The 25,086-nt window shown below is 36.5% G+C and overlaps 2 protein-coding genes across 4 annotated transcripts in view; both read left to right on the forward strand.

Moving 5' to 3' along the window:
- The window catches only part of SERPINE2 (serpin family E member 2), a 79,287-nt gene that overhangs the window by 31,748 nt on the left and 22,453 nt on the right, over positions 1-25,086 (forward strand). The window lies entirely within an intron of this gene.
- The window catches only part of WDFY1 (WD repeat and FYVE domain containing 1), a 28,826-nt gene continuing 9,494 nt past the window's right edge, over positions 5,755-25,086 (forward strand). Inside the window, exons 1-10 of one of the 3 annotated variants that reach the window (XM_083363706.1) lie at positions 5,755-6,327; positions 7,904-7,971; positions 8,140-8,213; positions 10,054-10,108; positions 10,873-11,023; positions 12,875-12,987; positions 19,363-19,489; positions 20,852-20,957; positions 22,456-22,557; positions 23,158-23,288. In XM_083363706.1, coding sequence (XP_083219832.1) covers positions 6,191-6,327; positions 7,904-7,971; positions 8,140-8,213; positions 10,054-10,108; positions 10,873-11,023; positions 12,875-12,987; positions 19,363-19,489; positions 20,852-20,957; positions 22,456-22,557; positions 23,158-23,288 — 1,064 coding nt within the window. In that variant the 5' untranslated portion in view covers positions 5,755-6,190. The remainder of the gene's footprint in view (positions 6,328-7,903; positions 7,972-8,139; positions 8,214-10,053; positions 10,109-10,872; positions 11,024-12,874; positions 12,988-19,362; positions 19,490-20,851; positions 20,958-22,455; positions 22,558-23,157; positions 23,289-25,086) is intronic. The other 2 variants (XM_083363707.1, XM_083363705.1) reach the window with 2 other exon arrangements.

Below are 25,086 nucleotides of genomic sequence, written 5' to 3' on the forward strand. Positions count from 1 at the left end.
GAAGAAATCTATTTCTGAAATGAGAAACTTACAATATCTTCAGAAGATTTTCCCAAGTTTTATTTAGGTTGTTGGCATTTGCCAGTTTTCTATCCAAAGACATGTTTTGTCAGTTTCAGGCTAGGTGTCAAAAACAAAGTGAGGCTCAGGAGATCCACAGTTCACTGAGATATGAAGATGCAAAGAAGACAAGGGGTGGCATGGAGTTTTCCTGTCTTCTTACAGGGATAACTAGAGCCAGTTATGAGTACTTCACTAAACACATGGTGCTGATTTGGCCCTGCCTACCCATACATCTCATACATTTTGCCTCCTCTCATCACACTAAAGTTCTTATCACAGGTGACTGAGGGATGTGATGCTTTGCTGAAAATAATTTTACAAAGATCTCCACTGTATCAAAGCTCTTGAAGTCTGTTTGGAAAAGATTACAAAATAATATCTGGAGATTCCATAAAGAGTTTTGAAAAGGAAAAGATTTGGGACAATGGTAAATTGTCCTAAGGATGGGTTTTGTGTAAAAATAAGGATTAAAAATGGCCCGGAAGTCACCAAGAATCTCAATATCTAGAGATTTTCAGGCTTCTTTTATCTTGGCTGAAATAAATGTATCTCTGGTGTCAGAAAAAGTGCTGGATAAAAATGTGATTAATTGGAGAGCAGCAAGACAGAAGCATTGTTTCCTAAGAAGAAAATACTTGTTTCAATGTTTTTCAAAAGGCACTTTCCAGTTTTCTGGGGTAATCAGAGGTTTCCACAAAAGTGAAAATTTTAGCCTACTTGGACAAAATTATATGCATGAAAACCAAACATTTTTCACAATAGACCACAATGATACCAATAATATGGTTTGGGGGTGATTTGCCATCACTGAAGAATGGATTACATCTGAAAATTCTACAGAATACCGAGCTGTCAGGCAAATGAGTCATGCCTGCTCCAAGACAACAATTGCATAGATGCAATCTCCATGAATGAATGAATGAAAAACAAATGTATGGTCTTGGAAAAGTCAAGACACAGTTTTGACTCATATTCCATAGAAACGTCATGGCAGGAGATGAAATTATTAGTTAATGCTGGAAAATAATAAGTTTATTAAACTAAATGAGTTAAAGCAGTTTTCTATAGAAGAATGAGTCCAAATTCCTGTACAACAATATGAGATACTAATCAATCTTAGGTAGTATTTGAGGATAGTTATTATAGCTACAAATTAGAACTAATTACTGAATCCTAAGGGGAAAATTATTTTTTTCATTGGTATATCACATTAGATGAGCTTATGAAGTAAATGGAACAAACACAAATGTGGTATTTCTTGTTTACTCATACTTCAGTAGAATCCACATGAATCTTTGATTATATTCTGTGGCAAAGTGTGCAAAAATAGAGAATATCCAGAAAGGGGTGAGATCATCTAGTACACTCTGCTAAACCAAAGTTTGTAGTCTTGGAATTGAAAATGGAAACCAAGTCAACGAGAGACAAAACTATTTTGATCAGCTGAATGACTAGTCTAAATTCTCCTTCAAATTGAGGACATGATGCAAACCTTCTGTGGATCTTTGTCATCCACATCCCTACTTACCCTGGTATGCCGATTCTCTGGCTCTCTTCATTTTTCTTGGTATTGTAAACTACAAAGCGGGAAAATTAATATCAAAAATTACCCACTGGAGACTGGCAGTGGGTAATTTTTGATATTAATTTTCCCGCTTTGTAGTTTTGCCCTCAAAGAAGGAATCTTATCAAGGTCAGAGACCATAGCATTTTATGGTTAAATATTGAGAGCACCTAAGCTATTGGTTTCATTTTGCAGATAAAATTGAGAAAGAAATACTGAATTTGTTGCCTAATTAATTAAATACGAGATTTTTAAAGGCAAATTATCTTGGCAAATAAATCATCAGTTTTTTCCATGATTCTTAAAATTTAAAATTGAGTTTGCTTTAATCTTGAGCAATTAATTGAACAAGTTCTAAAAACAGAAATATATCAGAAAAATCTACACTCAGATAAATCAGCCATCAGCAGACACATAGAATCATCTATATACCATTCAAATGAGACAATCAAAAAGGAAAAAAAACACCAGTAAACACCTCACCAACAATCAACATCCAAATGAACAGAGATTAATGTCAAGATTAACACTAAAACACCAATCAAGAAGCAAACAATATCCCTGTTAAGAAATTATCAACTCACAAGCAAACAGTAAACAATAGTCCAATCAAGAAACTATCAACTCCACTCCCACTAACACAGCAAGCCATTCGCATATAAAATGAGAGCAAAACCTACTCCCTTACTAATCCCATTTTTTTATATCCCGCCCTTCTCCGAAGACTCAGGGCGGCTTACAATCTAAGCACAAATCAAATGTGCTTAGCAATAGCCTTCATTCTATGTATATTCCTGCTTATTAGGGCTTTCGCGCCCCCCCCAAGCGGCATTATTACAAAGTCAGCTTATTGCCCCCAACAATCTAGCACTGATGATGTTATCAAGTTTCATAATGAAACATCTGCAAGAAAACAACCAAGTTCAAAGACAACCAAGGACTCCACAAAAATGTATCTAGCAATAAAATTTGGTCAAAAACGTTTATATGTCATTTCATTATTCCAGTAAGATCAATTACATTCTCTTCAAAAAAAAATAATAGGGGAACAGTTGTATTAATTAATGCTTTAATTTTATACAATCAACCTTTCAATTGTTTCTGTTAATAATTTTCATTAGTATTTGGATTTAACAGAAGCTACTTGAGAAAGGCTATTAATTTACAATGATATTCTAAAACCATCTGTTTTTGTTATTTATTTTATTGCCTTTAATTAATTACAAAAACGTGCTTTAATAAAAAGTTTGACATGTTTTTTCACTTTTTTGCTAAAACTATCTTTTTTATTGTATATGTTTGATAATGATCATCTCCTGCTTATAAAGTTTAAAAAATGCATTCCTTCAATAGGGCACAACTGTCCTACTGTTTGAATAACTTGTTTTCATACAGTAAAGCCAAACTATAGTTTCAGCACCATCTTGTGGACAGATACTACAAAGAAATTTACATTGCAGTATATTGTGGTTTCTACTCCAGGTAATCCTTGATTTACAACCATTTGTTTAGTGACCATTAAAAGTTACAACGGCACTGAAAAAAGTGACTTATGACCTTTTTTCACAATTACAATTGTAGCAGCCCCACAGTCACGTGACCAAATGCTTGGCAACTGGTTCACACTAATAACCGTTGCAATGTCCTGAGGCTGTCTGATCACCTTTTGCAATCTTCTGACAAGCTAAGTCAATGGAGAAGCCAGATTCACTTAGCAACTAAGTTACTAACTAAACAACTGCAGTGATTCACTTAACAACCGTGTCAAGGAAGATTGTAAAATGGGGCATAATTCATTTAACAATTATCTCACTTAGGAACAGAAATTTTGGACTCAATTGTGGTCATAGGTCAAGGACTACCTATATTGAATTAATTGCACATCATTACAAATAATTACTAGCATTAGACGAAAAAAACAGTTGATGCCTATATAAAAAAGATAAACAGCTTATTTGCTTTACTTGAGCTTGCTATAATAGAGGGGAAAAGATAGCACTGAAATATTTCATCTGGTACTAAACGTGATTTTAGCACAAGTATTCTGATTAAGTTCAGAAAACAGTGGCAAACATGATAATTGGAGACTAGAAGACAATATGTTTTAGCACTTTTCAAATGTTTGAAAGACTGTCTCAAACATAAAACACTTCTGTCTCACAAGTAAATAAATACAATCAAAACAAGAGAATTTGATTAAAGAGAGTAAATGGATTATCCCTTCATTTCACAAGTAAACAAGGATGGGCATCTATTAATGATATTGTCATGGTTCTCCTGTAATGGCTAGATATAACTACCTTGCTGAAGTAAATTTGGTCGTGATGAGTTGAAGACTCCATGGCAACCTGCTGTACATCACCATGAGTTTTTCTCATTATTTTACTTCCACCACCTGAAAGAACTACACAGTTAACCTTTCCCTTGGATTTTAAAAAAATCTAATCTTTTTATACAATAGCAATACCATACTAATTCCTATGAAAATCATTTCTCAGGAAAATATTGCTTGTCACGAATGAAGACGAATATACGTGTGCCAGGATAATATTGCTTCTCTTTATCCAGAGTTTTCTTCTCATACTTTTTTTTCGGGGGGGGGGGTAGATTTTAAAATGAGATTCTTTTCTCCTTGAGGGAAGTTTCACTGTGCAAATTTCCTTGAACTAGATTCAGCTCAGAGGCCTTTCTGCTCCTAACTGACTCAGTAAATTTGGGAAGGGCTTTTCCTGTAACTTCAAAAGCATATATTATTTTGCCCTCCCATTCTACAATAAACCTTTTGATGTCTAAGGAGATTCTCAATCATCCAGGTTATAGTTATCCCAAAGATGCTTTTTATCATGTGCCAACTGGACTTTTGATGAAATCATGCCCACTTTCCCTACTTAGATATGGATGCAAGTGGCAATCAGCAAAGAAAAATATATTTTTCCCCACTTGATAACAAGCTTTCTTTCATGCATTGTTCAGCAGCTTCCTTTCCCAAGTACAGTTCTTCAATTCCCAACTGCTTTTCAAGATAAATAAAAAATGTTGATAGCACAATTTTTTAAAATGTATACCTAGTGATGGTTTTCATTAAATGCCCACATTTAGTGCACCAACAGAAATGCAATAAAGTTTCAGTGATTCAAATTCATATTTAAATTAGGGGTGATTAGGAAAAGTTCTTAGGAAAAGTTTAACAATGTGTTGTTTAAATGTCTCATATCTAACAAGTATTTTAAAAATAAGCATAAATGATCCTTGATAATCAAATGTTTCTGTTAGGAGAAAATAATATTGAAACTTGCTGTAAGATTTGCTTGTACTAAAGATTTACTTATAATGTATGATTAAAAAACAGAAGGCAACACAGGGCCCATCCATAAGTTGGCAAGTATACTGATAGAGGTGTATTTTATTTTATTTATTATTTCAATTTCAAGGACTCATAACTCTGTGGTGACTCTGGACAGCTTACAGATAAAATTTTAAAGAAAATAAATACTATCAGTAGGAAATCGAGGATACCTAATAGAAACTGTTAAAGCCAAACAGCCAATAATCCTCGGGGCCTGGGAAAACAATCAGATCTTACACGATTTACAAAAGTCCACATTGGGGGCTGGGGATGTATAGATATCATTACGAAGAGAAAGAAGTTTTCAGAGAAAGTCTGCTTCCTAGATCCCATAAGATGACCCTGCTTAACAAATGGGACCTGAAGTGTGCTTATTCCACCTGACCTGATCCAACAGGCAGGAATATATGAGGACACACAGTGTCTTTTGCTATGCATGGCTTTATAAGTGAAAACCAACTCCTTAAATTGTAGTCCGAACTCAAATGGCAACTAGTACTGCCCCAAGGCAGCAGGAACACATGCACATATTGTGACACACCCATTACTATCCCTGCCACTGCATTCTGGACAGGTTACAGCTTCGGGATGGCCTTTAAGGGCAGCCCTATGTAGAGCACTTTGCAGTAATCCAACGAGAGGTGACCGCCTGAAGTGCTGTGTATTGTAGTCTTGTCAGTTTTGTTAGTAAGTCATTTTCTGACTTTTCTGGTGTCTTACCCCTAAGTATCACCAGTAAAAGATTTTTTTTATCTTTTGTATGCTGAGCTGGCCAGGGAATTCTGGGAGTTGAAGTCCACACATCTTCAAGCTGCCAAGATGGAGAAATCTTGTTTCTACAGAAAGGGTCTTTTCCTGTCTGCACATGCTGAAACGGTCGGCGATCCGACACATAAGACATTTGATCTATACTTCCCATTTCTCTAACCCGATTATGAATTTCCGCCTAGAACTCTTCAAATGAGCGACCTTCCGGCCGCGCTGGCCTACCCGCCCAACTTCGTTCTCCACCCAGCGCCCCGCGCTGCCTCCGCTATCCCGGTCATTCTCGCCTTCCCTTCCCATCTCCGACTGCTTCCGGGGGCGGCGCTATTTCGGTCATTACGGAAAATGGCTGACCGCTGAGGCTTTCTGGAGGCGCCGCTATTCCCACGATTAGGGCCCGCTCTTGTCGGGGCGGCTGTTTGGACTTTGCCGACCGCGGCCTTGCTGGCGAGATGGCGGCCGAGATCCACTCGCGGCCTCAAAGCAGCCGGCCGGTCCTGCTGAGCAAGATCGAGGGGCATCAGGACGCCGTCAGCGCTGCGCTCGTTATCCCCAAAGAGGACGGCATCATTACTGCCAGCGAGGACAGGTGGGGAAGTGGCGGCGGGGGAAAAGAGGCTTTCCGGAGAGGGTCCCGCGGGGTCGGCCGCCGCTTCTTTCCCTTTTCTTGCTCCGAGGAACGGGCGCTGGGAAAGACGCGCTGCGCTCGGCATAACAACAAGAAGAAGAACAACAACTCACTCATGTGCAAATGTTAAGATTCCTCAGCTGTTTTGCAAACGGGTTTTTGCTCCGAAGGGACCTTCCCTTTCTTGCGAAACGGAATGCGACACACCCCCTTCTGGGGGGACGGACCATCCCTCTTAGCCATTGCTCCCCTTCCCATCTGGGTGGACTACCAATCCCATCATTCTCACCCAGGAGAACCATACTGGTGCCCTGCTGTTCCTTTTTTATTCTCAGTTCTTACTTCAAATAGGGATTGGGGCCATGGAAAGACTAAATTGGTTTTATTAGTAATGTGCATTGTTAAGTACTACTGAAACAGGTCAAGCACTATGAGGTATAACACTACTTAAGGGTCCCCTCCCAACACATATATCATTTATCAGCTGAATGCTGAGGTGTAATCACTATGTGTCAGGTTAACTATTAATTAAGTTCATCTATTTATAAGCCTTTTAGAAGTTTTATCTTCCAAAACGATCTTTGTAGCTTAGTATGGTCTTTGTGGACAAGTGAACTTTGTTTTTATTATTGCTTTGATTCTTTTAGTTTCTGTATGCAGTGAGAGCAATGCAAAAAGAAAAGAAAAGTAAACCTGTGGCATTCCAGAAGATAATAGATAAGCTCACAGCATTCCTCACCATTGATTACGCATTCCTCACCATTGATTACGCTGGTTGAGGCTGCTGGGAAATCAAGGTTTAGAATATCACAATTGCCAAACACTGACATGGAATATTAGGAATTGTATCTCTTTGTGCCCATATACTAGAGAAACAGAAGCGACAGCTCAAACAGTCTACAATCCTTTGTGTTCCTCTTATCTGCCCAAAGTTTGAGATAACCTCATACATAAATAGATTTGATGGGCATGTGGTAGGTATAGTAGGACAACAATTAATAGAATTTCCTGGTGTGAGCAAGACTTGATTGCAAAAACATCATTTATCCCTTTTGCCCCATTGCATTACAATATGTCATGTATTATTTTGTATTATATTGACTGTACTCACCTCTCAGTTGCTTGTGTGAGATGAGTGGCTATATAAATTTAAATAAATAAGGTGGGATTTAGTATTTGCAGTGTTATCTCTTATCAGAAATATTAATATTCTAGTGGATGCTATACATATTCAAAAATTTCTTTTCAAGCCATTTGGTATCAGAATAGTTTTTCCTACTGCAAATCTTTTGACCTGAATAATATACTGCAGGGATAAGAAGAATTACAACAGAGATCATGCCTGATTTGTTCTATCTTCTGTTGATAGTTCTTAGATGTCTGTGATAGCAAGTGTTGATTTTTTAACAGTAAATGCTGGTTAAATGAGCCTATTTAGTATTATCATGTAAAAGATGCATCTGGTCCACTTGAGGAGAACTAAACAGACCAACTATGATAATTTCCCTAATCCTTCCCCGCATATTTATATTTGCAGGACAATTAGAGTATGGCTGAAGAGAGACAGTGGACAGTATTGGCCCAGCATCTACCATACAATGTCATGTAAGTACATTTAGATTCAGGTACGTTGATATCAGTCTCTAATATGAATTTAGGAGCAGAATTTTTATGATTTCACATTTGGTTATGTAAAATCATTTCTTTGCCTTGATAGACAGAAATTCAATTCACTATAATACTGACTTTACAAATCAACATTTCTTTGGGCAGCTCCTTGTTCAACTATGGCTTATCATCATGACACTAGACGAATATTTGTAGGCCAAGATAACGGAGCCATTATGGTAAGCATTCATTTTTAGTTGACTGTACATTTAACTGCTGCTAAAAATATTTGCATTGCACATCAATATCTAGGATGCATCAGCCCTGAGCTTTCAATGCAAATGTGTAAAAATAAACTTTGATAATCATTGTTCAAGAACATTTTTTGAGATTCCCGCAATAACACAGTATGGAATACCATGCTGATTTTGTATAAATTAATTTGATGGCATCATCAGTAGATCTAGGGCTAATTTATTTGGCCTTGGTTTTCTAACAAAACATCTGTGAAGTTTTCCAATAAAATCTAGATAGTATTTTTCTTTAAGGTGAATGCAGTTTCTAGTAATTTCATGTTCATATCTATGTATTAATATTGTAATAATTATAAGGCCTTCTTGGATCTTTTCTTAATTTCCTAATAGTGTTTACAGCCTAATATTTGTGATTTCCCATCCAGACACTAATCAAATACAACTCTACTTAGCTTTGTAATGAAAGTCAAGGTCAGCTTGATGTCAAGTCTGCCCTATAAAGAGCAGTGTGATCTCTCATGTATCAGTTATTGTGCTGTGGGAGGCTAACAGGAAGACAGTTAAATTACAATTCTTTTCTTTGACATCTATTTCTGAAAATGGAAAGAATTTAACCTTTCTGTTATTATCAATATGTTGAATATGGTGGATTTTTCTTCTTTGTACTTGGGCACCCATCTCTTTTTAGGAATAGAATACAAAAGCTTCTACTTCCCATTGCAGGTATTTTTACTGAAACAGTATCCAAATTGTATCTTTATCTCATTTTCTGGTAAGAAGTATGAGGTGCTTATATAATGCTTTAATTTGGTAAGCTATGGAAATCAGTCATATTTACAAAAAAAATATAAAATTGGCTTTGCAGAAAGGAAAAAGAAAAGATTGTTTGTATTTCAGACCAATTTCAGACCAGGAGTAATACAGTTTTTATCAGGTAGATTTCTTTATACCTTTGAGGTCTTTCCTGATTTTCATGGTGGAAACTAATGTTCATAGAAAAAATATGAAACAAGTCTGTATGTGAAGTCAGAATGCAGGCAAGGGAATATTCTCTAAAGCTCTGGGAAGAATACATCTAAAGAGCAAAGCTAATATGTTTAGAAAAAGCAAAAAAGTTCTAACTTAGCCTAAGAGGTAGTCATTTTTTCTACAGGTATATATTTTTTTTAAAAGTGAAATTTCAGCATATGATTTGAAACATACTTTGGAAATTTGTAGGAATACATCTCATATTAACTGAAGAACAAAAGTGTCTATTCCTCATTATGAAGTCACAATTTCAATGGATAAAATGTTTCCTATAAAACTTTTGTTTCTTTTAATAGTTTATTCCTGTTCCAGTTTTTCAAAGCAGCATAAAACATCTTCAGAGTAAAATCTTATGCATTCCTGACTGGAAGTAAACTTTATTGATTGCAATGAGACTTTTCTTTATAAAAGTGTAAAGGTTTTCAGCCTCAAAGTAAAAAAATATGAATAAATATTGCTATTTTAATATAAAGACCTTCCAGACATATTTAGAAAGTAGAACCATAGCATACCATGAGATACACTGTAGTCTTCTTTCCAAAAAGCATCCAAGAAATTTCTACCAGAAGATGCACTCAGAACAAGTTTTTATCCCAGTAGCCACACTCATCTCTGTTTCCTAAATGAAAGAAGTATAAACTTGGACATTTTAATTGCAAACTGACATAATCTGTTAATCATTCAATAGGAGTTAGTGGTTCCCACATTTCTGTTTGTTTTGCGTTGTGAGGATATTTTTTTTTACCATCAACAGGATTTCTAGATCATGTACTTTACTGTTTGTTTATGATTTCAGGAATTTCATATCTCAGAAGACTTTAATAAGATGAATTTTGTCAAGACTTATCCAGGTAATGAGACAGTGAAATATCCCTGCACGTACGAGTAGCCTTCAATAATTTATATGGCATGTTGACTTAATTTTAATTCACACAGATAATATTTTCATAAAATAAGTATTAAGCATACATGTGTGTCTGTGTGTATAAAACAACATTGGTTGAAAGATATGAACTATAACTGTAAAACCTTAAGACAGCCATTGTAACTTTTATAATCCTGTAAAAAATTCTCATAATATCCTAAACATGCATTAGACCAGAACTCATGTAATTCCCTTTAGAACAATATGTAGCTCCATTCGTAAGAAACTCTTTTAACTGAAATGCCAACAGAGTGTAAGAGGATCCTGTTTGCAACTAAGCCATAGATAAGAATGTGGCCTTGACAAAAGCCTGATATTAAAATAACATGACAGCTTTATAGAAAAAGTATTGGCTTTTCCCAAGAAAAGACTTCTATTATTTCAAACTAATTTTACAATGTCTCTCTTTTTCCTCCCAATATTCTCTTTTCTTCTTGGTTTAATTTCACAGTGTGGTGTAATTACAGTTAGGAATATATTTTATTTCTCATCTAGGCTTCTCTTTTGCATTAATGAAGGGTAATGTTTCATTTCCATTTGAAGAAAATGAGTAGTGAGGGGAAAAAATAAATGAATTAATGCCTGGAAAATACTAAAGAAAGAGAAATAACCTAGGCTTGATCATATCCATTCCATTTCATGTGTAAATATTTTTGTCTTTGTGTTATAATTTCTTGTCTGTCTGTACAGCTCACCAGAACAGAGTGTCAGCAGTCATTTTTTGCTTTGAAGCTGAATGGGTGATTAGCACTGGCCATGATAAATCTGTCAGCTGGATGTGTACCAGAAGTGGAAATATGTTGGGAAGACACTATTTCACTTCCTGGGCATCTTGCCTACAGTATCCTTCAAAGTAGCTGTATCATAGCAGATGTGTAATTTCTTAAAAGTTTGTTTAACCAGTCTTAATATTTCCCACATTTGTGCTGTGTTGGTTCTATCAAGAAACTAATCACCTTTAAAAGTTTTTGCTATTACTGTAAATTGTAAAAGTATTGTAAAAATGTTACTTGGTGTGTTGCCATAAGGAAATGCTGGAATTTGAGACTAATACATTATTTGCCACATGTCAAACAGGTGGTAGGTGATACCTTTATCAAATGATTTTGAGGAGAATAATGCTTTCTGTTGACTAGCCAACATTTCTTACTATTTCACTATTTCATTTAAAGAAATGGATAGATAAGATCAGAGGATAGTTGTTCCTGATTCTACCCAGTCATCTTCATTTTCCTTTCTCAGCCCTAGCTGCTTTTGCAGAAAAGAGCTGAGGAGAACTGATTTTAGAAGGCAAAGAAGAGACTTCATTTGAAACGACTGAATAATATAACATCTAGTCTAGGAAGTTGGAAACCTGTTTGTTGGGTGTTACATACTGGCTGTAGTTATTTTAATGAGTTATTTCAGTTGTATATACATGTATTTGTAACCATAGGTTTAGCAAAATTAGTGTAATAATTGCCTTTTCTCTATGTTATCCCACCTTTTTTTTAATATTCCTCTTCCCAGTTTTGTTTTATTTTTAGAACCTGTGAGCCCTTTGGCATCACATGAAATGGTTCATAGCCGGACTCTGTTTCAGAATGATGTCAAATGCTTCCAATTCATGTTACTAATCAGCTGGTTAAGGCAAGTTAAATCTGATGTGCTCCAATATGGACAAATGTATATATATGTATATACACACACAAACCATGCACATGCACATATGTATATGTACACACACACACACACACACACACACACACACACACACACACACATATATATCTGAAAATATTATAAATATTATGTATATAGTATTTTCCACTGTAGTAAAGCAAACAATATTCTCCAAATGATAGAATAATATTGACAAAAAAGACTGGGCAATAAGCTGACTTAAATGCGTATGTTCTTGGTCTAGTCATGTTATGATCTAACCAGTTTTATTTGATTTATTTTGACTCATTATGTATACTGATTGGCCTGTAATGCTTGTTTGGGGAACGAGAAAGTTTTAAAATTACTTGTTTTTAATAATAATAGGGTTAATGTGAAAAAATAAATGTGTAAAGAATTTTTATGTAAATACATATGCTAGGAGATTGCTTTATCACAAAAGTGTATTAGATTTATTATCTATAGAATGGAAAAAGATGAGTGTAGAAGAGATGGTAAGAAAATAGTAGTATAGATTTAATTACATAATCAGTAAATGTGGATTTTACCTGAGAGTAGAAACATTCCTTAGATGTTCTCCTCTGATTCAGGATTTCTCCTCAGTCGCATATGCCCCTACTTAGGCTGGCTGCATCGTCACTTGTATTTCTTCTTTCAGTTCTCATCACACTGCTTCTGCTCGTATTCCATCTCCTGCATAGCAGAATTACTGTTACCTACAGGGGTGCAATTTGATATTTCTGTCTTTTTTTTCTGTCTTGTTTACAGATGAATGTTAAGCTGGACATCTGAAAATAAATTCTATCACTGAAAAATGTGCATGTTTCAGCCCTGTTAACTGACAGTAATTTTTCAGACATCCATAATACTTTTTTTTTCCAAAGTAAAAGTAGACTCACTAATTCTGGCTGCATGTTACTAACTACTTTCAAGACAAATTAAAATAGATTACTTTTTATATTCAGTCTTTTGCCTTCTACTGGAATTACTGAGACTTGAAAACATACTCCTTGACTTGGATTGTACTAAGATATGACTTTGAAACCCAGCATGCTTTTATTGGAGACTACTCTGGACAGATTACTCTGTTGAAGCTAGAACAGAGCACGTGTTCAGTGATCACAACTCTCAAGGGTCATGAAGGTAATTTGTTTTTCAACAGTTTGAAGTTCAAATCTTTCTTTTTTATATAAATTTTGAATGAAGGCAAATATAGATGTGCCAAGATAATGTATCAGAATCCAATGTGGGTTGGTCACTGGGACCAGAGGTTTAGTCTTCCGACTTTTGGACTTGTGCTGGAGCCCATCCTCAGGGAACTTCTCTCTACCATTCTGGTAACTTGTCTCTATTAGAATGGTAGAGAATGGTACAGAGAAGCTCCTTGAGGATGGGCTCCAGCATGAGTCCAAAAGCTCAGAAGACTTAAGTTTCTGGTCCCAGTGACTGACCCAATTGGATCCTGTATGTTCCTTAAATTTTAGAATATACACTGTTTTTAAATACTATTGTGTCTAATGTTTTAATGTGTTTTATGCTATAATATTTTATCCAGTAATTGTTAAAACAAAGTCTTCAGATACATGTGTTAAATATTGAGTAATATTTCGATAACCTTTCACCCACTGGATAACTTATAAATTTGAGACATGGACTTTATTCCTACTTCATACCTCTCAAGATTACTCAAATTAGGTTATTCGTTATTATTTTTTGGCATTTATATTCTAAAATTCATCCTCAATCTACTTGTGACTTTAAATGGGTTGTATCTTATAGAGTTATTTTTACTTAATTCAGCAAATTGGATTTTCCCCTTTATTAGCCATTTTCTGATCCTCTTTAACATATTTAGCACATACTATAATTTTTAGTAGCATTTCAAAAAATTACAAGGCAAATAAACCAAATACTGTTTTAAAACATAGCAAAACGTTGACCTGAAGGTGAATGAGCCTTCTTGGTTCTTACCAAGTCTCCACTGTGTCTTGAGCAATCTTTAAAAGCAATCCCATGTTAGCAGTAAGTCTGGATGTAATAAACCCTAGTACTGATGTTCTCATACAAATAAAAATCAGGAAGAAATTCAACTAAGAAATTATTTTAGAAGCAGTATGATCCCAGCCAGAACTGGTTACATATCGATTAGCTTTCCAACTACAGTACTAGTATCCCTGTCAGAATTAAATTTTTTAAAAAGGTAAAGGTAAAGGTTCCCCCACACATGCATGCTAGTCGTTTCCGACTCTAGGGTCGGTGCTCATCTCCGTTTCAAAGCCGAAGAGCCAGAGTTTGGCCGAGGACGTCTCTGTGGTCATGTGGCCGGCATGACTAGATGCCAAAGGCGCACGGAACACTGTTACCTTCCCACCGTAGTGGTCCCTATTTTTCTACTTGCATTTTTACTTGCTTTCGAACTGCTAGGTTGGCAGAAGCTGGGACGAGTAACAGGCGCTCACTCTGCTACGAGGCACTCGGGATTTGACCCGCCAAACTGCCGACCTTCTGACCGACAAGCTCAGCATCCTAATCCACTGAGCCACCGCTTCCCTTAATTTATTTATTAGAAAAGATGAATATTTGTGATAACTACATATCACAAAATTCAACTTCAAGTCTAATTGCTATTGCTATGTTTGTCAAGCCATATCTTGGTGTGTATGTGAATCTAGCCTCAGAACATTCGCTTATTTTACTTATTTTTCCCTACAGTCAGAAACTTGGGTCTTTCAATCTTTCAATTATCACTCTGTAGTGATTTTTTTTTAAAAGTTCTACATTTTAGTGGGATAGCAAAGTTTTCCTTGAAGCTGCAGTTTTAAGATGGCAGGCAACTAGAGCCTTTATGCATTGTCTATGGAGATTCTCAGTCATCCAGGTCATGGGTGTCCCAAAAGTGCTTTTTCAGGAGGCAGCTGGACTTTCTTGTTTTTTCTTCGAAGAGGTTTCGCTTCTCATCCAAGACGCTTCTTCAGCTCTGACTGGATCCTTCCATTTCCCACCATCCAGTCAGAGCTGAAGAAGCTTCTTGGATGAGAAGAGAAACGTCTTCAAAGAGAAAACAAGGAAGTCCAGTGGCTTCCTGAGAAAGCACCTTTGGGACCTTTATGCAATTGTTCATCCAGAGAAAGAGAAAAAAAGAAGTTTAATGACATAAAAGATCCTTACAGGGGCTATATGAGCTGGAGTTAAGAAATCATGTGATTCTAAGTAATGTTCAGCTGTAGGATTACTGAAATAACCGCTCAAAAATTTACAGAACTAAATTTGTGACAGGAATATTACTATGCTACCAGAAAATGTAAACCAATTTTAAACTCTTAATTTTTAATTAAAAAGTTAAATGTCCAAAGCAGTTTGATTTCAGAATCACCTATTAAGAGAAGTGGACACGTTCAAATGAACCTAGATAGCATCTGTCTAGGATGCCTTACTTTGGATTCCTGTACTGAATATTTTCAGTGGCTCAAATAATCTCTTCTAGTTTAATTATCATTTCATTTCATTCTAAACACTTCTTGTGCTTTGAAATATTTAAACACTAGATGTCAGACTTTCAAGTGTTGAAACTCAGTCAGTTTTCATGATAACTGATGTATTAATTAGGTAGTAAGCAGTATCAGCTTTGAATTCATCCAATTTTTACTGTATTATTAAAGCCTAAATAAATAGATTTGCTAATTTCTGGGACTATTACTTCTTAAGACCATCCCATAACAGAGGAATAGATTTACAGAGGATTCAGAAAATCTTTGCCATCTCTTTTTTAATATCCTTTCTATAGTTTTCCTTTATTCATCTAATGCTAATCATCTTTATCAGATTTTTATTGCCATGCAGTGGCATTACCTTGTTAGGGCAGTTAATTCTTTCTGCTCAGATAGGATGAGCCATTTTTAGCACAAATGGGTTGCAAAAGATTTGACTAAGGCAATCTACCAGTGAAATGCCATTCAGATACAGCTATTGTTGCCAAATGTTTGTTTATTTATTTTTATTTTATTGAATTTGTATACCACCCTATTCCCGTAAACTCAGGGCGGTTTACAGGGCAGTTAAAACCATGAAATACAAAAAATTAAAATCAATTAGAACAATTAAATTAAATTCAAGCCCCAAGAGTAAATCTAAAACCCAGTTAAATTAACAACCCCACAGTCTGGACCAAACAGATCAAAGAGCCAAGTTTTCAGGTCCCGGCGAAATGAGTGAAGGTCGGGGGCAGTCCTAAGTTCCGTGGGTAGTTGGTTCCATAGGGCAGGCACACCCACAGAGAACGCCCTTCCCCTGGGAATAACCCGCCGGCATTCATTAACCGGTGGTACCCTGAGAAGGCCCTCCCTGTGGGGGCGCATAGGACGATGGGAAGATGATGCCGGTGGCAGGTGTTCCCTTAGATAGTCCGGACCCAAGCCATTTAGGGCTTTATAGGTCATTACCAGCACCTTGAATCTCACCCAGAGGGCAACCGGAAGCCAATGTAGCTCACGGAGAAGAGGTGTTACACGGGAGTATCAGGAAGCTCCAATCAAAACTCACACGGCTGAATTCTACACCAGTTGAAGCCTTCGGGTGGTCCTCAACGGCAGCCCCATGTAGAGGGCATTGCAGTAGTCTAACCGGGAGGTCATGAGCGCATGAGTGACTGTACGTAGAGCATCTCGGTCCAGATAGGGACACAACTGGCGCACCAGGCGAATCTGGGCAAAAGCCCCCCTGGTCACAGCTCCTATATGATCTTCCAAACTGAGCCATGAATCCAGGAGGATGCCCAAGTTGCGAGCCCTATCTCACATGTTTTTCCTCTAAGGAGTCCAGAGTGCTTTATTTATAGTTGCCTTGTCCATTTTTATCCATTTCAGTTACAGTGAGGAAAAAATTATTTGATCCCCTGCTGATTTTGTACATTTGCCCACTATCAAAAAGATGACCAGTCTATAATTTTAAGGGTAAGTTTATTTAACAGTGAAAGACAGAATAACAACAAAAAATCCAGAAAAACACATTTCAAAAAAGTTAGAAATTGATTTACATTTTAATGAGTGAAATAAATATTTGATCCCCTATCAGCAAGATTTCTGGCTCCCAGGTATCTTTTAGAAGGTAATGAACTGAGATTAGGAGCACTGTCTTAAAGGGAGTGCTCCTAATCTCAGTTTGTTACCTGTATAAAAGACACCTGCTCACAGAAGCAATCAATCAGTCAGATTCCAAACTCTCCACCATGGCTAAAACCAAAGAGCTGTCCAAGGATTTCAAGGACAAGATTGTAGACCTACACAAGGCTGGAATGGGCTACAAGATTATTGCCAAGCAGCTTGGTGAGAAGGTAACAACAATTGGTGCAATTTACAAATGGAAGAAAAACAAAATAACTGTCAATCATCCTCAATCTGGGGCTCCATAGAAGACCTCACCTCGTGGAGTTTCAGTGATCATGAGAATGGTGAGGAATCAGCCCAGACCTATTCGGGAAGATCTTGTCAATGATCTCAAGGCAGCTGGGACCATAGTCACCAAGAAAACAAGTGGTAACACACTACGCCATGAAGGAAAGAAATTCTGCAGCGCCCGCAAGGTCCCCTTGCTCAAGAAAGCCCATGTACAGCCCTGTCTGAAGTTTGCCAGTGAACATCTGAATGATTCAGAGGAGAACTGGGTGAAAGTGTTGTGGTCAGATGAGGCCAAAATTGAGCTCTTTGGTATCAACTCAACTCGCCATGTTTGGAGGAGGAGGAAAGTTGCCTGTGACCGCAAGAATACCATCCCCACCATCAAACATGGAGGTGGAAACTTTATGCTTTGGGGGTGTTTTTCTTCTAAAGGCACAGGACAACTTCACCACATCAAAGGGACAATGGACAGAGCCATGTATCATCAAATCTTGGGTAAGAATCTCTTTCCCTCATCCAGGGCATTGAAAATGGGTCATGGATGTGTATTCCAGCATGGCAATGACCTAAAACACACAGCCAGTGCAACAAAGGAGTGGCTCAAGAAAAAGCACATTAAGGTCCTGGAGTGGCCTAGCCAGTCTTCAGACCTTAATCCCATAGAGAACCTGTGGAGGGAGCTGAAGGTTTGAGCTGCCAAACATCAGCCTCGAAACCTTAATGACTTGGAGAGGATCTGCAAAGAGGAGTGGGACAAAATTCCTCCTGAGATGTGTGCAAACTTGGTGGCCAACTATAAGAAACATTGACCTCTGTAATTGCCAACAAGGGTTTTGCCACCAAGCACTAAGTCATGTTTTGCGAAGGGATCAAATACTTATTTCATTCATTAAAATGCAAATCATGTATAACTTTTTACATTTTTCTGGATTTGTTTGTTATTCTGTCTCTCACTGTTAAAATAAACCTGCCATTAAAATTACAGACTGGTCATTTGTTTGTCAATGGGCAAATCAGTAGAGGATCAAATATTTTTTCCCCTCACTGTAAACCTGGGATGTGCAAACCAGGATCATATATAACTTTCAAAATTCCTGGTACTACTGGCTATATGTTTTGAGGTGAGTCATGTGGAATTCTAATGTAAGCACTAATATAGATTTGACAGTATTTAGAAAATGTAAATGTACCCTTAATTTAAGAAATCCCCTCCCCGGTTGTTGAGTTTTCCTACATACATCATAATCTTTTAAAAATGTTTTTATAGATGAATATAGTTTTATTTGGCTTATAGAGTCCTAGTTTGCTTAAAATATATTCATTTAAAACTGTCCATCCTATCTATCTATCTATCTATCTATCTATCTATCTATCTATCTATCTATCTATCTATCTAATACCTTGTCTTTTTTCCATGAGGTATAAGGTAGTTTATGTGGGTCTCCAGTTATTAATTTTCTCAACAATTATGTAGGGTAGATCACAGCAAATTTAAATAACTTCTGAATGATTTAATTAACAGTAAGGATTTTAAAGTTGGTTCTTTAACCAACACAGCACTCACCTCACTGTCTAACATTCTTCACTTTATTAAAAAAAAGATAAGGGTAGGAATGAAGCTTTGATAAGGTAAGCATTGATCTTGAAGGCACACTTCAATTTCCACCATTATCAATACCTTGTTTCAATTGAAACGGATTGAGATAAATTGTGCCTTTGAGAGATCTCCTCCTGTATTTTAGCTGATTTTAAGATTTTGTCAGGAAGTAAACAATTTTTCCCATGACATTTTGTAATTCAAAGATGCTAAAATAGTTTAGGTTTAGCAGCTGAAGAAGATTGAGGTCTCTGTTTTCTGCAAAGATTTCATTTTAAAAATGTCCCATGGTAAAAATACGATTTCAACATAGACTTTTTTTAATCAGGAGGGGAGGGAAATCTCCACTTTGTTGTGCAATTCAGTAAATGGCCTATCATGTTTGCAGCAGTTTCTTTTTCTACAATAAAAATATCCCTTTAAAAGAGAGATTACCATAGGATTTCTATTTGTACATGCTCATCCAGCAAGTGTACATTGTCAACATTTCATCCTTCTCCTCTCCCCACCCTCACCCCATACATATAGGAAGTATTTCTTCTTTGTGGTGGGATCCTGTTCAGCGATTACTCTTCTCCGGAGCATCTGATAATAGCATAATCATGTGGGACATTGGTGGAAGAAGAGGTCGGACCCTGCTTCTTCAAGGTCATCAGTATGTAGCCATTTTGTTTTCTAGCGTGTATTAATGCTGATTAGTTTATGGTGTTACTCAGGTAGGAATGAAGGGTTTTATTTGGTTCTATTTTCTGTCAGCCACAATCAACTAAAATTTTTGTATAGTGCTGTTTCTGAATGTGTATTGCAGTATGTTATTTTGATATTTTTCACAAGCACATGGAGTTTGGGATAAAGATTTGAAATTTGATGCTTTAGATCTTTCTGTTTGTTTCCTAGTTTTATCCAGCTGTATATTACTTACACTTTAGTGCAGACACATAGCGTGCTGACAGAAAAGCATGAGACACATGCAAATAAATTGCAGTGGTCCAGAAGAATGGATTTCTTCTGCAATTAACAAGGCAGTTGCTGGTAGAAGATGCAAAGAACTTGTTTTATTTGTTAATTCCCCAAGTGTCAATAAAGACTCTTGCTTCATTAGAGTCTTCTATCATTAAGGAACAGTGCAGTGCTAATGACCATCCCCAGGCTCCCAAAAAAGACTAAATTCTTGGAAGTTCTGTTTATTCAAAACCCTTCTTTTACAAAACACATTATCACTATTTAATAAATACTTCATTCTTGCAAATATAACAGTCCTTTAACAAACATTTAAGATATGTAGCCACTTAATATTTTTTTCTCAAGTATGAATAAACATTGTCTGGACTAAACAGCAGGAAAAAGAATGATTATCTCTTGTTGAGGAAGGCAAAAAAGATTATTTTCTTTGTTGTCTACAATGACACTGTTTTGCAATGTGGGTTTCCTAGGAATGACATGGGGTTATTACTTTGATTCCAAATTGTCATTGTCCTCAGTTCAAAATACTCTATTGAAAATTGTAGAATTTGAGCCGACATCTGCTTTTGCTGGATGAGTAAGATAATTTAACAGCTGAAATTTGCACAAGAGAGTTACAAAAATGTATTCCTCAAAAAGCTATTCTATCATTTAGTACCTGTTTATAATTAACCCTGGAACATCTGGAAAGATGACAGCAATATTTTTTTTAACCTGGCTTTTTCCCAGTGTGCTAGACTATACCTTCTGTAACTATTGATCATTCTGACGAGCTCCTGGAGTTTATAGTTTATATTTTTGGAAGCAATATGTTTGGAAAGATGGTTGTACATGTAAAGCTGCAATCTATGTAATATGAAACTGTCATGCAAATTAATAGTGCTATTTTTTTAAAAAAAATTCAGGTATATGCAGTTTGATATTTTAAAATGTTCTTAGCAAGCATCCCCCCCCAAAACAACAACCAAGATTTGAATGGTTTCAAGTCAAACATGCAAAACACCAATGTTACATATGTTTATCACATAGCTGGGTGTGGTTTTTTTCTTAACAGTGACAAGGTGCAGGCCCTCTGTTACCTCCAGCTCACACGGCAACTGATTTCTTGTTCAGCAGATGGAGGGATCACAGTCTGGAATATGGATGTTAGTAGAGAGGAGGTAGGAACAAAAATAAAAGTTTTTATTTGTTTATATCAAAAGGACATATGAGAAGCTAATATTCCCTAATTATAGCATTCCTGTAATCTGTTAACTCACAGCTAATCAGTCAAATTTAGCAAATAGCCAGAAAAGTCATACTGGGGTGATATTTTGGAAGTGGGAGTGAGGAAAATGACTCAAGTATGCTCTCCTTTGGAATTGGAATCACCTTTTTCTAGTTGCCAGATCATTGCCTTTTAAGAAGTTTTTAATGTTTAAGAAACCTTATAACGTAAATGTAAAAGATAAAATTTTGATTGTACTGAAGTATAACATTGACATATCTCTTAGTGTCTTGAATTTCTAGCATGTAGGTCAAAACATGGGTTGCATGCTGTAAAAAATACAATATACAACCCTGCATAGTCAGCATTCCATTAATAGAAACATTTGAGAAATGTTGGCATCTGGAAGTAACAACTCTGGCTTTCTATACTAAATAAACTTTTAAACAAGAAAAATATTAAATGTTGTAGTGCCATCACACTATCAAGGTTAGCCTTCAAGGCCAGGATAGTACTGAAGATGCTGTTTAGTGAGGTGACCATTGTGTTAGTTTATGGTAACCAAAAATCAGAAGGAGCCTTATTTCAGACTAACATATTTTATTCAAAGACATAAGCTATAACTCCCTTAATTAGAAGCACTGTGTATATTTGATTTGTAACAGCTTGTGGAATCTTATATCTTTGAATAACATTTGTTAGTTAGATTAACAAGCATTCAGAAATGTTTGCTGGCTGCACCTGTCATTTCAGTTGCCCAGCCCCTTTTTCCATACATAAAAAATGTCTACTGAAAAAATAATTGGTTAAGCTACTTTGGAAGAATTTATTCATACGACAATAAATTATGGAAAATCCTAGTCTCTACATCATTTTCCAAAAGCTCTGTTCCATTCTTGTGAGACCAAGAATGGAAACCAGCCCTAACCCAGGCAGTTGTTAATTGCTTTAAATAACACTGATGGTACTTCAGAATGCGAGCAGGTCATATTTAACGTCAAATTATGAGTGAAAATGAAAGGCATAATGGTTTGATTGTAGAAAAGCTCAGCTTTTCAGTTACCCAGTACTTTTTCTTAATCATCCAAACACTGAAAACCGGAAGCCCTTAACCACCTACAGGAAGCTAATTTGTGAAGTGTAACAAAAGCATATTTCTCATTAATGTGGTGAAGTGAAAACTGCGTCATACCAAGTGTAGGAGGCATCTGAGAGGCAGCTTGAGTGACCTCATCTACACCATTTAAGACTATATTGCTGTAATTAAATCTGAGAGGGAGCAACTTTTATAAAGCACTCTTGCTTTCAAGGACACTGCTGTAGTAGACCTTATCTAAGTAAATAAAAAAGGTTATACTTTAATTCCGCTTACATTTTTAAAGCTGGGGAGTCTTTTTTATTTTTTCAGAATGGCATATTTAAGTATGTTTCTGTCATCTTTTTTTCCCCAGGCCCCACAGTGGTTAGAAAGTGATTCCTGTCAGAAATGTGAGCAGCCGTTTTTCTGGAATATAAAGCAGATGTGGGATACAAAGACCTTGGGTCTGAGGCAGGTAAGCCAGCATTGTTTTATTTATAACAGTATGAAAGCTAAAGAGGTTAATTGGGATGTCTCTTTGAATTAGTTCCTGATTCCCATGCATACTTCCTTCTCATCTTCCATGACCTTTCAGCAGCAACATAGCTCTTCTGGATTTTAAGTCAAACTTTTCCCAACCTAGAGTTCACTAGATGTATTGGAAGTGTACTTTTCAGAATTCCCAGCAAGTAGGGCTTCATCATGCTAGCGGAAGCACTAAAAACTCCACTCCTGAGTAGGCTAAATTAGGTAGAATTGTCTTGAAGTCTTTCTTTATGCATCTGAGCACAAATTAGTGTTCTGCGTTAGATTTGTCTAGATCAGGTTATATGTGCAAATTAAAATGTTCATTATGATTTTGATTATTAACAGATTTTTTTATCTGGGACAGATTTAGACTGCTGTCTTTAGGAGATTACCTGGGATAGGCCTACAGAGATAGTAGGCTTCTTTGATGAATGCAGTGGTGAACTCATTGACTGAAAACATGAGAATTTGATTGCTTTCTTCTTAATATTTGGATTAATTTAGAATATATTTCTGATTGCTTCTCATTTTCATTTCCATTATCCAGCATCACTGTAGGAAATGTGGTCAAGCAGTATGTGGCAAATGCAGCACGAAACGCTCCAGCTATCCCATAATGGGCTTTGAATTCCAAGTCCGGGTTTGTGACTCTTGTTTTGAGTCTATCAAAGATGAAGAGTGAGTACTGTAGCTTAGAGGACTCTGACTTACTGCCCTTTAGTTTTAAGTCTGAGATTTGAGGCCAAAATAATATATATGTTAGATAAGAACTATAGATATCCTTCCTTTCATAAGGTTTTTTTATTCATTTTCTTTAAAGTTAATGTATGCAGGAAATAAAATTGGTTGCGAAGACTTAGGTTTTATTTTCTGCTAGTTCATTTCTAGTAATATATCCAATACTATTATAATACAACAAAAGAAAAATAGGTTTTCTTAATTTCTTTCCAAGAACTAATATTTATTTGTAAACATAGTCCTAGAGAAATATCATACACCAAACATACTATAGTAAGAGTCATCTCCATTCACAATGATATCTTATCCAAGGCTGTTTGGATTAACCAGGTTTTAATGGCTTTTTAGACAGTTAATAGGGAGAAAACCAGTTATAATAAGGGAATGGTTGGGATACTTTCCCAAAGAATGGAAGATGTAATTGAAAAGTCTTGTTTCCATAGTGTCTGTAGATAAAAGTCCTTTAGGTTATAACCTGTTCTCCCAGTTTTTACTGAACAGGCAGAAACCATTAAAAATTGGTGGTCTGAGGTTATGTAAGTCCCAAACCACGTAAGAGCTTATAAATAACAATCAGCAGCTTGAACTGCTTTCAGTTCATTAATCAGTTAAAATCCTGTGTAAAAATGAAGTGGCTTTTTCCCCCCGCAAAAAAGGGAGCTGATCCAATCAGGTCTTAGTTTCTAGGAACAAATCCAAAATTTGACAATACACCAACCCTAATACAGGGATTGTCAGAAACAAAATATGTTTTTTAAAAAGTTATTTCTGTCATTTCTGATTAGCAAAAGGATAGGATGGGAATTTTATCAAGTTCAGATCATAAAACGTTGCATAATTTCTACTTCACTCAATTATAAATGTTCAATCTTCAACGTTATTTTGAAGTTCTAATATACATACATATTTTTCAGAATCCCATTAATTACATTCAAGCTTGCTTTGGATAAGCATAAAGGTAAAGGTAAAGGTTCCCCCGCACATGCGTGCTAGTCGTTTCCGACTCTAGGGGGCGGTGCTCATCTCCGTTTCAAAGCCGAAGACCCAGCGCTTGTCCGAGGACGTCTCCGTGGTCATGTGGCCGGCATGACTAGACGCCAAAGGCGCACGGAACGCTGTTACCTTCCCACCGTAGTCCCTATTTTTCTACTTGCATTTTTATGTGCTTTCGAACTGCTAGGTTGGCAGAAGCTGGGACGAGTAACAGGCGCTCACTCTGCTACGCGGCACTCGGGATTCGACCCGCCAAACTGCCGACCTTCCGATCGACAAGTTCAGCGACCTAACCCACTGAGCCACCGCGTCCCTTCTGGATAAGCATACATAAATCCAAACTGTATTGTTCTCTTCATTTTTACAAAGGAATTCACCTTCCATTGAATGCCCTCTTCCTCCCTTCCTCTTTTTAGTTTTTGGTTGTAGTTCTTCCAGTAGTTTTAGTGCGCACATGCTTTGCACATTTTTTCACAGTGAGTCTTTTAGACTCCAGCCTGAATCAAAATTACAGCTTTCATTGTTTCGGTCTTGCTTTTTATCCTTTCGTGCTTTGACATATTTGTATTGATAAGATGGCTAAAACAAGCATTCTCCTCTGTAAGGAGGGAAATATTTTTGACACGCTCTTTACAAATTATCTGTTAAAACCTCTTGAGAGCTTCTGTTCTTTTTCTGGCAATCTTCTAGTGAAGAAGGAAAATAGAGAGAAAGAAATAGGGGACAGAGCAGAAAGAGAGAGATG

This window comes from Vipera ursinii, assembly GCF_947247035.1.
Source record: "Vipera ursinii genome assembly, chromosome: 5".
NCBI lineage: Eukaryota > Metazoa > Chordata > Lepidosauria > Squamata > Viperidae > Vipera > Vipera ursinii.